At 46.0% G+C, this 12,200-nt stretch overlaps 1 protein-coding gene across 1 annotated transcript; it reads right to left on the reverse strand.

The window, feature by feature from the left end:
- Positions 1–2,161: 2,161 nt before the first annotated feature.
- On the reverse strand, positions 2,162–3,234 carry LOC124663581 (leucine-rich repeat extensin-like protein 3). The gene is made up of 3 exons (XM_047201268.1): positions 3,090–3,234; positions 2,673–2,798; positions 2,162–2,577 (listed from the first exon to the last, which is right to left on the reverse strand). Exons 1-3 carry the CDS (start codon positions 3,232–3,234, stop codon positions 2,162–2,164), a joined length of 687 nt encoding a protein of 228 aa, XP_047057224.1.
- Between the last annotated feature and the right edge of the window lie 8,966 nt (positions 3,235–12,200).

The raw sequence follows: 12,200 nt of genomic DNA on the forward strand, positions 1-12,200 counted from the left end.
AGTAAGTGAGTGAGAATAGGAGTGCTACACGCGCGCTCCTCCTCCTCCTCCTCGCTCGCTCGTCTCGTCTCGACTCGACACGTCACGTCCCGACGCGCGCCGCGCTCGTGGTGAGTGGATTGAGCCTCGAGCCGAGACTTTCCTTACTTTTTGCAGCTCAGGAAAACGAACAGAGTCCTAGACGGACGCGTCGCAGTTAGTCGGTTCGGGTCGCTCCCGGATCGTGGGCTATCCGTAACCGACTCGAAACGTTCGTGCGACGTGGGCGTGGCCCACGTTGCCTAGGGTTTCCCGAGCCTATATAATCTCCTGCCCGGCTACCGCGAAACACATCCAATACACGAGTTAGGGTTTCCACCTCTCTCGCTTGAGCCGCCATCATAGCCTACTCCATCCCGCGAGCCGACGTGCATCGACGAACGGGAGAGCAGGTCTCCGGAACCGCTCGTCCTTGCGATCCTGTACGGGAGAGGGCGAATTAGGTTTTTGGGAAGCGCTCTGCGTGACTGCTCAAACTCTTCATCACGGGTCGCCTTCCGTCCAAGTCGGGCGGTGCTGCCTACCGTCGTCTTCAACGCCGTCTACTTCGGCCCGTCGTCAACAACGTTGTCATCAACAACGTTACTGCTGCGACATCGTCTGCTACACCTCCACAGCTACCACCACCAGATCGGTACGTGCGACATATCTCGATCTGTTTAGCGATGGATGCTTTACCGTTTGCGCTGCTGCTACTCATGTTGATTAATGCATCTAGTATGTTTGAGTTTCACATGTTAGTAGTTGCTGCCATCATGTTTTATATTCTGGAATTAATCATGGAAATTGTGCCTAATTATCCAACAACATTCACATGTTGCTCTCGTTAATACTTGAAATTTCATAGAGATTTTAAACGTCGGATTATCTAGCTTGAAAAAAGGGTGTCCTATGTCGTCGTGTTTGTCAATACCATACTTATCCATTTTGTTCGGATGTCAATAACTCTGATCACTCCTATTCCTCTTAGTCCGCTTTTGTTCATCTGATTTATTTGGATTCGATCGTCCTCCTTCATTTCCCATAGGCTTGACTTGATAAAAAAAGTTGAAGAAGGGGAGGAGTAGGAGATAGCCGGCAGCAGCTTGAAGGTCAGTGGGGCCGGCAACCGGCAGGTGGCCACAATTTGATTCCCCGAAGTGGCATTTTGCAGCCATTAGCTAATACGGCAGTACAACTAAGGCAGCAAGCGGCAACGGGCCTTTCTTTCATGCTCCAAGTGCTTTTATTTCAGTTTAATTTTGTGTCTAAATCTTGTAGTACTGTCATGTGTTTCGGTTTGTCTAACATGTCAAAGTGCATGTGTTACTATAAAAAGGGACATAAGAGAATCATGTTGAGTACCCTGTCTTATAATTTTTCGTATTAGCCAGAGTACTACGTACACACGTTTTGCAAATGGATCACACGTCCCCTTAAATCACAGACGCCACCTAGCAAGAGTACGCAGAGAATTAAATGTTTTACACAACTTACATGACACCATGATGAGATGAAACCACATCCAGCGATCCATACATCTGCTCGATCATTGGTGATCGTCATCGGCAAGTCGCACTAGCACATGAGATCAACGCCGATTGGATGGCTCTCTAGCGCGGTGGAATGAGGGTAAAATCGAAAATAATAAATAACTCACCATCATCACCTATTGCAATTTTATAGTAGAGATAGTTCTCTTTTCTCTCTTGCTCGTGAAAAAATGAACAAGACAATCACCGAGCATGTAAGCTGCAGGTGCATATATGTGTAAGCTGAATTCAAGAGATTCTCGGAAACAAAACTAAACACAATAGTAGGAAATAAACAGCTGAACGCGTACGTGTATATTATAATAGGAGATCAGAATATTCCCATAGTATCTCTCATTACATAGTGCATACACATATATAGACACAGATCGGATTTGGTAACATATATACCTGTATACGATCTATATACCCAGCTTACAGCTGCTGGATTACTCTTCTGTTCATCTATATATAGAGTACTCTTATAGAATAATCTATATCCTTGTGTGGCAAACCATGCATACTCGCTCTACGTATACTTTGAGCTATATACCTCGCGACATTCTACTTAAATATATGTGCGTACGTATGATCGTGGCCGCGTATACCCATCAGTTGTTGGTGTTGCCGTTCCTGGTGTCGTTGGTTGCCTGCTCTGGCCGGCACCCCCCGGGACGGGCACACGGAAGACTTACGTGGCCGTGGGAACCTTCAGCTTCCGGCGCTTTTTTGGCCGCTGGCGGGCACGGCGGCTCCTGCTTCGGTGGGGGCTTCGGCTTCGGGGGGCACCGCTTCGGGCACGGCGGGTTCCGCGGAGGGGTTGGCTTCGGCGGACTGGGCGTTGGCGTTGGCGTTGGCTTTGGCGGCGTAGGGGTCGGCGTCGGCGTGGGCTTTGGCGGCGTCGGTGGCTTCGGCTTTGGCGGCGTGGGCTTCGGCTTCGGCTTCGGTTTAGGTGGACCCGGTTTGGGCCCGGGGTGGTTGTGGAAGCATTTGTGCCCGCATGCTTTGAAGCAATCCCCCTGTTTATCTGTGAATCAAAGCCAGAGTGATGCCGGTTATACGTACGAGTAAGCAAGTAAGACGAATGCATGCTGCTTCTTCGAAGAGTGAAGTGATACGTACATGGCGGCAGCTTGAGGCAGGTCTCTGCGATGCACATCTTGTAGCACACCGGCGGCAGGTCCTTGTAGCAGTCCACGATGCACTTCTTCTTGCACGTGAAGTAGTCCTTGCCGCCGTCGCTGCTGTGGCTATTGTCGTCGTCATCGTCGTCTTCATCTTCGTCCTCATCGTCGTCGTCCTTCTTATCGTCCTTGTCGTCATCCTTGTCCTTGTCTTTATCCTTGTCCTTGTCGTTGTCATCGTCATCCTCGTCCTCGTCCTCGTCATCACCCTTGTCGTCATAGCTGTCGGAGACGTTGGCGACAGCACCATCGGTAGAGTGGGCGGTGCCTGTGGCGGCCGCTGCACCGTCGTCGACGGCTATGTGGGCGGCAGGTTCGGTACGGTTGGCGGAGCGGAGAGGGGCGTTGGGGTAGCTGTCGCACTTGTCCATGCAGGTTGAGTAGCACTGCCAGCACCCTGCTTCCTTTTTGGCTTGCGGGTCGTCCGCCCCCGCCGTGGCGAAGAGCGCCGCCACGGCCAGGAGGACGGCGATCTTGGCCGCCGCCGCCATGGAGACCATGATTTCCCCGATGAGGGTGTGTGTGTGGAGATGGAGATCGATCGATGGAGTGTGGCTGGCTTTGCAGAAGAATGGCGGTATATATAGGGCGCGTACCTATGTTATGTTCTCGCTAGCCAGCTGCGGTTCGCTACCAGTGTCGTCGTCATGCACGCAGATCGAGTGCACGAGACAGTGTGAACAGAATCGGTTGGAGCTAGGCCTGGAGATGCAGCATGCTTCCGGCAACGATGTACCTCCATGCTTAATTTGCTCGCGTTAGTTTCGCATGCGTCGCGCATGAATCCTTTTTTTTTCGATCGCCAGCTTAATTATTAAGTTCGTGTGCGGCTTGAACTGCTCGAACAAATCTGTTAACTTGCCGTAGACAAAAGACAGATACATCATCAGCCTCGATAGGAGGATCTCCGTTACAGTTTTGCCTAGCTATGTATAAAAAGAACGTACGTTCTACTCATTAGTAGTCTGGTATTCAATTTATTATTTGGTAGTAATACTGTACGACGATCAACGAACCTTCATTCTCTCAACAGTTCATATGCTCATCTCTAAAGAACATGGCTACCAAAATCTTTTACTACTCCTTTAGCAAGGAAAGTCGTGTAGATCCACTACTTTTTTTTTTGAAAAAGAGATCCACTACTTCTTTAGCAAAACGTTCATACTTGCTTCTCGGATCCATTAAATTTCCAAAGCACTGATTAGACTTCAGTATGTTGCTTGTTTTTTAACATCTTCAGTATGTAACTTTGCTTGGCCATTCTCATATGATCCAAGCATAATTCCCAAACAGGATAAGGCCTCTTTAAAACTACACTTTTGCTAGGGAAATTTGGAGAGAAAATAAAGGAATTCCTAGGAGGGGTGATTGCAAAGAGACGAAGCATACTAAATTGCACATTTGAGAGCCAGATTTGCACGATTAACTATGCATAAACTTTAGGAAATTTCTAAAGAGCGAACATTCGATTTTTAAAACATAGAGTGAAGGAGTTTTCAACTGTTGGATTTTAGAAGCAATGATGGATGACAACTGTCGGGATCTCACATTGTAAGGATCTCACATTGTTAACTGATCCTCTTCGCAAAATATTCGTTCAATATTGGCGTCCAAAATAAAGTGCATGTTAAGTTACAATTCGAGGCTAAAAAGTGCACAAATAAGAACCTACATGTTCGAAAATATTGGATAACTATACCTTCTATGTTTGACATTCATTAAGAGAGATATTTTGTCGATGCTACTCGAACATGTTTATCATGTTATGCAGAAAAAAACATTGTGCATATGCGGAATACTTGCAGTGACTAGTAAAATTGCAAGTGCAACAGAAGTAATCTTATGAATTTATTTGCCAATCTTTGCCACCTCATCCTTCTTGATTTTTTTACTCGGACGACCGTGAGTAACTAATGCAAACATGACATAAACATATTTCAAGCACAAGAAGTCTATAATTTACATATACAATTATATGGATCATTGAGGTACATATAGTTTATGTATACAACTTTGTAGTTTATAAATTTGAAGAAAATTCGTAGGTTTTGATATTCTTAATTATTTAAAATGACACCATTCAAATATATTCACAAAGTTCACAACACAGTCGATAACAAACTCTTTATACTAATATTTCAAATGAAAAATATATAACTTTCATTGTACATAAAAATGTAAGGTCTATGCCTCTGTGGTTGGTTTACAAACAAATGTCACACGTGACTCTCTTTTATTAATTCGTCAGTATAACTAAACATTGGATAACTATACCTTCTATGTTTAACATTTTTTAAGAAACATGTTTAGTTTATGCTAGTTGGATGTGTTTTTTACGTCGAATAACGCTATATGCATCTGAAGTTCTGGATTACTTCTAGTGATATATGATCAATGACTTTCCTACACACTGAAACACGTGTAAACACATGCATTTTCATAAGGGGGAACCATATAACACATTATATTAGTGGACGGAAGAAGTAATTAGGAAACATCTTGTGCGCCTCTTACGTCACACAAACAACCAACATGGTGGTGAAATTGGTCATTTGGAGTGGACGTAACGAGATCCATGTGAGTTGACACACATGCCACGAACACATCCTGAAACTGACATTGACTAGCATCTTTGCACATGATACTCAGAGTTTTAGAGGTACACTTTTTTCCGTACTTTTCTCTTTTATTAATCCATCTTGGGTAGTTGTACTTGATTTAAATATAACAACTATATGTTAATTGGCTATGGGATTTTTTAAGTCAATGATCTAGGCAGTTGATGTAAGGACATTTAGATAAACACTTGTCAGGATGCCAATATTGAGTGAACGTTTTTCAGAGTGGATTGGTTAGGAGTTGCCATGTGGCATATGGACAATTGTCAATCACCGTTGCTTTTAAAATCTAATAGTTGGCAACTCGTTTGCATCATGTTCTTCGCATCTTATGATGTTCCTTTAGTTTTATGGGGGCATTTGTAAAGTTATACTTGCAAGTGTCAAAGATGACTATTTTTGTTACTAATACTGCAATTTATATAAGTTGAACTTGCTACAAAAGGAATTTGTGTTTCCAAACGACGCAAAACTAGATTGATTTATGTGATGGGAAGGATAGATATACTAATTCGGTGTACCCTTTGGTACAAAATTGAAAAACTCACAATGATGGAATATATTGTATTTGCTACTTCGTTGTACATCCCATTTTGTACTTAATCTATCTCTAAATTCTAGAAAAAAATCGCTTTCGAACTCTCGATGCCTGAGCTAAGCCTAGCTTGGCATCAACCATTCGGTATCACATGGCCGATATTGTGCTGCTCGCCCCCCTGCATCCCTCCGCTACATAGCTCTTTTGGCACGTGTCCCGGCACACCGCCATCATCTTGCTGTCCGGGTGGAGCTGGCCGCACATGGACAGGACGCACGAGTGCTCGCAATCTCCTCCGCTGCGAGACGTCGCCGCCGCCGCAGGGCGGCCGGAACATCTGTGGTAGCAGGAGAACTGGCAGAACCAGAACTCCTCCCGCGGCACGCACTGGTCGAAGCACGCGTCGAAGCAGGGCCTGCCCACGCCGCCGCCGGCAGCGATCACCGCCGATCCAACGAGCAGCAAGATCGCCACGACACGTCGCATACCGCCGCCCGTGCTGATGTCCATTGCAACCACGCTGAGATCGCAGAGACACGGCAGTCTGCAGGGATGGATTCGTCGACTGGGTTTTGCTTTGAGCGGACAGGGTCGCTGGTTTATGCAATCAGTGGCTGGGTAGCGCGCTAGTGGTTGGTCAGCCGCTATAGAATATTGGAGCGCCGGCAGCTCATCGGCTCATGGTTTGAGTGTGACCGCCACCGTTCGGGGAGGAAGCAACCTGCAACAACTCCCCGTCGTCTCATGCTCATGTTGTTATGTGGACGCAAAATCAGGTATCCGGTTGGAAATTCTCTGCTTTTTTTTTAGGGTTGGAAATTCGCTGCTACGACATGGCCAAGATCCTAATCAATAGGGGCGATGGCCCAACTTGCCTGACGCAGAGATAAGGGGCCGACGACCGATGAACATTGCAAATGGGTCGTGTGGCCCAATAATAAAGATTTGTTTTTATGTATTTATTACATTTGATAAATTGTAAAATGCCTAATTATTTTTACACATAATAATAATGGGAAATATTTTTGGGCCGTGAACATATTCAAACCCATGAGAATACTCCTATTTGAATTCTTGAGTAATTTTCGGAATACTTTTTTAAAACCCGTGAACATTTTTTTCTAACCGCGCATACTTTTTTGAATTCATGAACGATACTTTCTTTGAACCCAACATATTTTGAATTCGTGAATGTTTTCTACATGGACTCTTTTCAAAATATATTCTTTTCCAAAAAATGATTTCTACAAATTAACAAAGAAGAAACTCAAAAGGAAAAAATAGAGAGAATAATGGAAATAAAAAAGAAGCGAGAAAAAAGAAAACACGGAGAAAATAGGTAAAGCAAAAAAAAACATGAAAATCAAACGTAGCTTATATATTGGGCCCAGCCCACGAACCGAACCCCTTTAGGCAGGAGTGATCCGATCCTACTGAGCGAGGGAGTGAGAAATATGATGTTTTATCTTTCGATTTGTCTCATTGGTGCAATTTAGATTTTTTCATGTAAATTCTCCATGGGTCTCAATGATGTCGACGCGTCGAGTCGAATGAAAGCCTCCTAACTCCATCTTTTGATCCCGTCAAGTCGTCTTGGAGCGGTCGTCACTTGACCAATGCCAATGAGCTAGTGGTGTTTGCATCTCAAGCATTGACATCTCTTGATCCAGTGGTTTGTTCTTCAGTGTCTTGGCATGTTTTATCTCTTGTGATATGTTTGTTTTGGCTCCTGGTTCTTTAGTCTCACACCTTTGTTCTCGTGATGTTCTTTTTTTAAAAGAATTTTCGTGTGATGTTCTTGTATGTCGGTCCTTTTCAAAGCATCGATTTAGTAATCTGCTATGGGAGGTGTGTGTTCCAGGTCACATTGTTTTTGATGGTCTCATTGTAGGACGATATGTGTGACTTTTCAAAAATATTCGAAGCTATTTAATCTTGTGTAGGTTTGATCTTCTAAAGTTTTATCTCGAGACGTAAGGAGCTAAGACAACGAACGAATGCTAGGGTGGATTTTGGCATAGGTAATTTTACACTTTTCCGATATACCTCTACCATATGATAGCTTTGAGTGAGAGACTGCTTAGTACTAGCATAAGAGGAGTCTTGGATGTGAAGAAGACATTGCTTCATAGGTTATTGTGTGGGAATGATTGTTACACAACGATGTTTCTGTCCAAACCGTACATGAGCATGTGATCCTAGAGATTAGTGCTTTGCACCCGCGGACTCGGTAGGGGTGGCAATACTTGAAAACTGCGGTTCATGTGATGATTTTCGAGTACAGAGTCTCAATATCTAGAGTGAAAAGTTCTAGATCTAGCCTTCATTGATTGTACATGGTAGTGGCGATATCCCTCTTGAAGGCACTGTATGGAGATTTCAGATTTATCCTAGGTGGCTAGGTGAAAACCTAGAACCTTTGATTCGATGACGATAAAACTTATGAAATGTCCCTTTCTTCGAGGTGTCACTTTTGAAGAACCTCTTTTGTATTCCGGGTTTGTCTTGAGGTGGTTTGGGCCCGGCTCTTGCGAGTGATTGATCCTTGTGGTTGGATACTTTTTATTTTTACTTTTTTGGCCATATGCATTGATGTGGGCATTATCCTTCGGGTACCTGACATTAGTCTACCTCCTTTGGCCCAACTAGGGGCCCACGAAGATTGACCAACAGCCAAGGTGGACCCATACGTCGGTTCTAGCAAAGGACACCTACTAGAAGATGGATTCTTGATGAACAAGGAAAGAAGACACCGTACAAGGAAAGACTAAAATGGATCTCGTTGTAACCTAGTCGAGCTCGGGAAAGACTCTCGGGACATGGCCCTGCTATATAAAGGCCGAGGAGAGGGTCAGTCGAGACAAAACTTCAATACCTAGAACCACCGCAAGGTTAGAGCTAGAAATCTAGAATCTTTGACCCTCGACGAGTCAACCAAAGCAGCCTATCGGCTACCCCATTGTAACCCGATATATTCAGTAATCAAGATCAGACAAGCAGGAAGTAAGGGTTTTACCTCATCGAGGGCCCCAAACCTGGGTAAATCTCTCTCCCCGTTTGTTTGGTATCCGATGTCTCGTGCTAGCATGCAGGATTCTGTCAACCCTAAGCACCTCATGGTGAGCATTGCCGAGGAGCACCCTCGTCAATTGGCGTCGTGTGTGGGAAACCTGCTGGTACAAGGCACTTCATCGGTTGCTCCGATCGTGTCGACCACGACTTCACTGGCATTGCCGACACCATCATCGGCTCCTTCATCGCCAAGCTTGAGGAACTCGATTTGTTTCGGGTCCTTCCAGTTTACTCCACACACCGACTCGTCGCATTCGGCTTTCTCATGCCTACGCGGCGGGTTAGACACGATGTTCGGGAGCGTTCACTACTGCGTCGACTCTGAGGGCATCCTTCGGTTGCCTGATCCGTTCGCCCCCAACACATCAAGAACTGCGGCTTCATCGACTGTTGCATCGACCGCTTCATCCCTGATCACAGTCGATCTATCGACTCCAACGTCTTCGCCATCGACATCTTCACGTCGTTCCACGTCATCTATGTCTGTTGGATCTGACGATTCTGCATCATCGAATCTAACATCGTACTACTGCCTCAACTGCGACACTAGGCACGGGCTAGGCTCGGATGACACGCCTTTCATCTGCAGCGCCAAGTACTCCTCCGACGAAGAAAGTATCGACAGCATCGCCAGGGCAACCACCTGGAGAGTGGCACATCACCAAATTTATGCTATCCTAAACCCTGTTAACGGAGGCGAACCCTCCGAAGGCGAACATACCCCACGTGTCAATCGTGGCGGACGCCGCAATGTTGAAGCTAGCGCCAGCAACGACGATAGCGCTTACACCATCACTGAGGAAGAGTGGGAGATTGCTCGTAGTGCCATAGCCAATAACACTCGAATTCCCTCTGGAGCTTCGGCAGGAACCCTCAACGCGTATCACGGTATTCTAGAGAAGAATTGGGTTCGATTAGCAAATGAACAAGCTGACCTCAATCAACGCCGGCAGGCAGCCGATCAATCAAGCGAGCGACGAAGGGCGTTGCCTTCGTATGGAAGCGCGTCTTGTAGCAACCAAGGCCCATGGAGATTTTTGCCACTAATTCCTCGCCTTTCAGAAGCCGATGCAAGGGAGATCACTTCGAATCTCTCCAACTCTTTCATGACTATGGACACCGCACATGGTTAGGCCAAAAACTGTCGAAAGGGCAACAACTAATCTTGCATCTTATTTGATCAACCACCAGCCAACACCCAACGATCCAATGGCGCAAGATCATCGGGGCACTTTGGAAAGCCTCGCGATCCTCGGGGATAAACTCACCCCTAGGAAGGAGAAAACTACGCATCAAGGCAGTGGATCTAAGCATCATTCAAAAGATGCCCACGATGATATTACACAGGGTAAGATCGAGAAAGCCCGCCGCCGGCATGCTACAAGGGAAGGCTATGATAGCGACGATTCCGAAGAAACCCAGGAGTACGATGGTGAACTTCGGGGTGCGGATTTTCTAAGCCACAGGATTCGGGAGGCGATGCCACTGAAAAGATTCAAGCCTACCCCTACCGATGCCGCCTAATATGATGGTCAATAGGAGTCGAGGTCCTGGATAGATGATTATCTGCAAACTGTGATCTTACACAAGGGAAACAAAATAGCGGAAATGCAACGCTTATAGCTCTACCTGAAAGATTCGGCACGAGCATGGCTAAGAGGTCCGCCGAAGGGATCCATCAGGTCCTGGGAAGATCTGGTCGATGCTTTCGTCAAGAATTTCCAGGCCACATACAGGAGGCCCATTGGGATCGAAGAATTGCGCCACTGCCATCAGAAGTCGAAGGAATCAATGCGCGCGTACATTGGACGTTTTACTAAACTTCTAAATGCTTCTTAAGATGTCTCCATCGATAGAGTGATTGATGCCTTCAGTGACGGCATCCGGCGAGAATCCTATATCGAAGAACTTGGCCGAAAGAAGGCGAACACTATTACCAAGCTTATGGAGATTGCCAATAGTTGGGTTGATGGAGAAGACAACGTGCGGAAGCCACGCCCACACAGTGACAATGAAGACGATGACCATAAGCATGACTTAGGTCATCGATGTGATCGCCACAAAAAGAGAAGAGATCGTGGGTATGAAACCTTCGGTGACACCAACATTGTAGCTGTCGGATACTCTGATCGACGTGATGATCGGTATGACGATCAGCGCGGTGACAGATGCGACGATCGTTGGGACGGCAACATCAACGGTTCCGGGGGTAATCGAGGCAATTACATGGAATGACCGCCATGGGTCCCGGAGTTACCGTTCGATGATCATTTAAACGCTCCTTGTTACATACACGCGTACATCGACCCCAAGGACAACACCAAAAAGTCAAGTCACTTGCTCAGGGACTGCCGATAGTTTCTTGATCTTCAGAAGTTTTACGAGTTGAGTAAAAGGTAGGCGCAGATCCCGAACCCACCACCGCCACCTCAGCATCAAGTTCAACAAGTTCAAACTCGTGCCTCCAATGAAGCTTTTCCTCCACCTCGAGGGAAGATGAGCATGACTCATAAAACTGGCATCTCAAGAAGAGATATGAAAAAGCTTACGCAAGAAATTAATCTTGCGGAAGGCACCATGGTAACGTCCCCGAATTCATCGACTGGTCCGCGCAAAGCATGTTGTTCAGCAGAGCCGACCATCCGATGTCTATTCCAAGGCCAACCCATGCAGCTTTGGTAGTCAAAGCACAGATCAGAGGATTCAGCATGAGCAAAGTATTCATGGATGGTGGAAGCGGATTGAATCTGATATTCGCAAGCACAGTCAAAAATATGGGCATTACAGCTGATATGTTACAGGAGTCTGATACATGTTTCCATGGCATTGTTCCAACCTTGCCAGCATACCCTCTCGGCAGGATATCCTTGAATGTAGTCTTCGGGAAACCCGACGATTTCAGGAAGGGAAGGGTCGAGAGTTCGAGGTAGTGAATTGGAAATCATAGTACCACGCTATCCTTGGAAGGCCAGCTTACGCCAATTTCATGGATGTACCGCACTACGCGTACTTAAAGCTAAAGATGCCAGGCAACAACAGGACCAATATCACGGTTCACGGAAGCTTTTCTCGTTCAGACAATTGTGATCGAGAATTCTATAAGATTGCCGCTAAGTTTGGGATAAAGCAGGAAGTTAAAGCTATAGACTTTTCTCCCACGCAGTTAGCTCTTCAAGGCAAGGATTCTAAGCTTAAGGAGGTAGACGGCGGCAACAAGACGAAGAAACAACTTGACGAT

Source organism: Lolium rigidum, chromosome 6 (assembly GCF_022539505.1).
Source record: "Lolium rigidum isolate FL_2022 chromosome 6, APGP_CSIRO_Lrig_0.1, whole genome shotgun sequence".
NCBI classification, from domain to species: Eukaryota; Viridiplantae; Streptophyta; class Magnoliopsida; order Poales; family Poaceae; genus Lolium; species Lolium rigidum.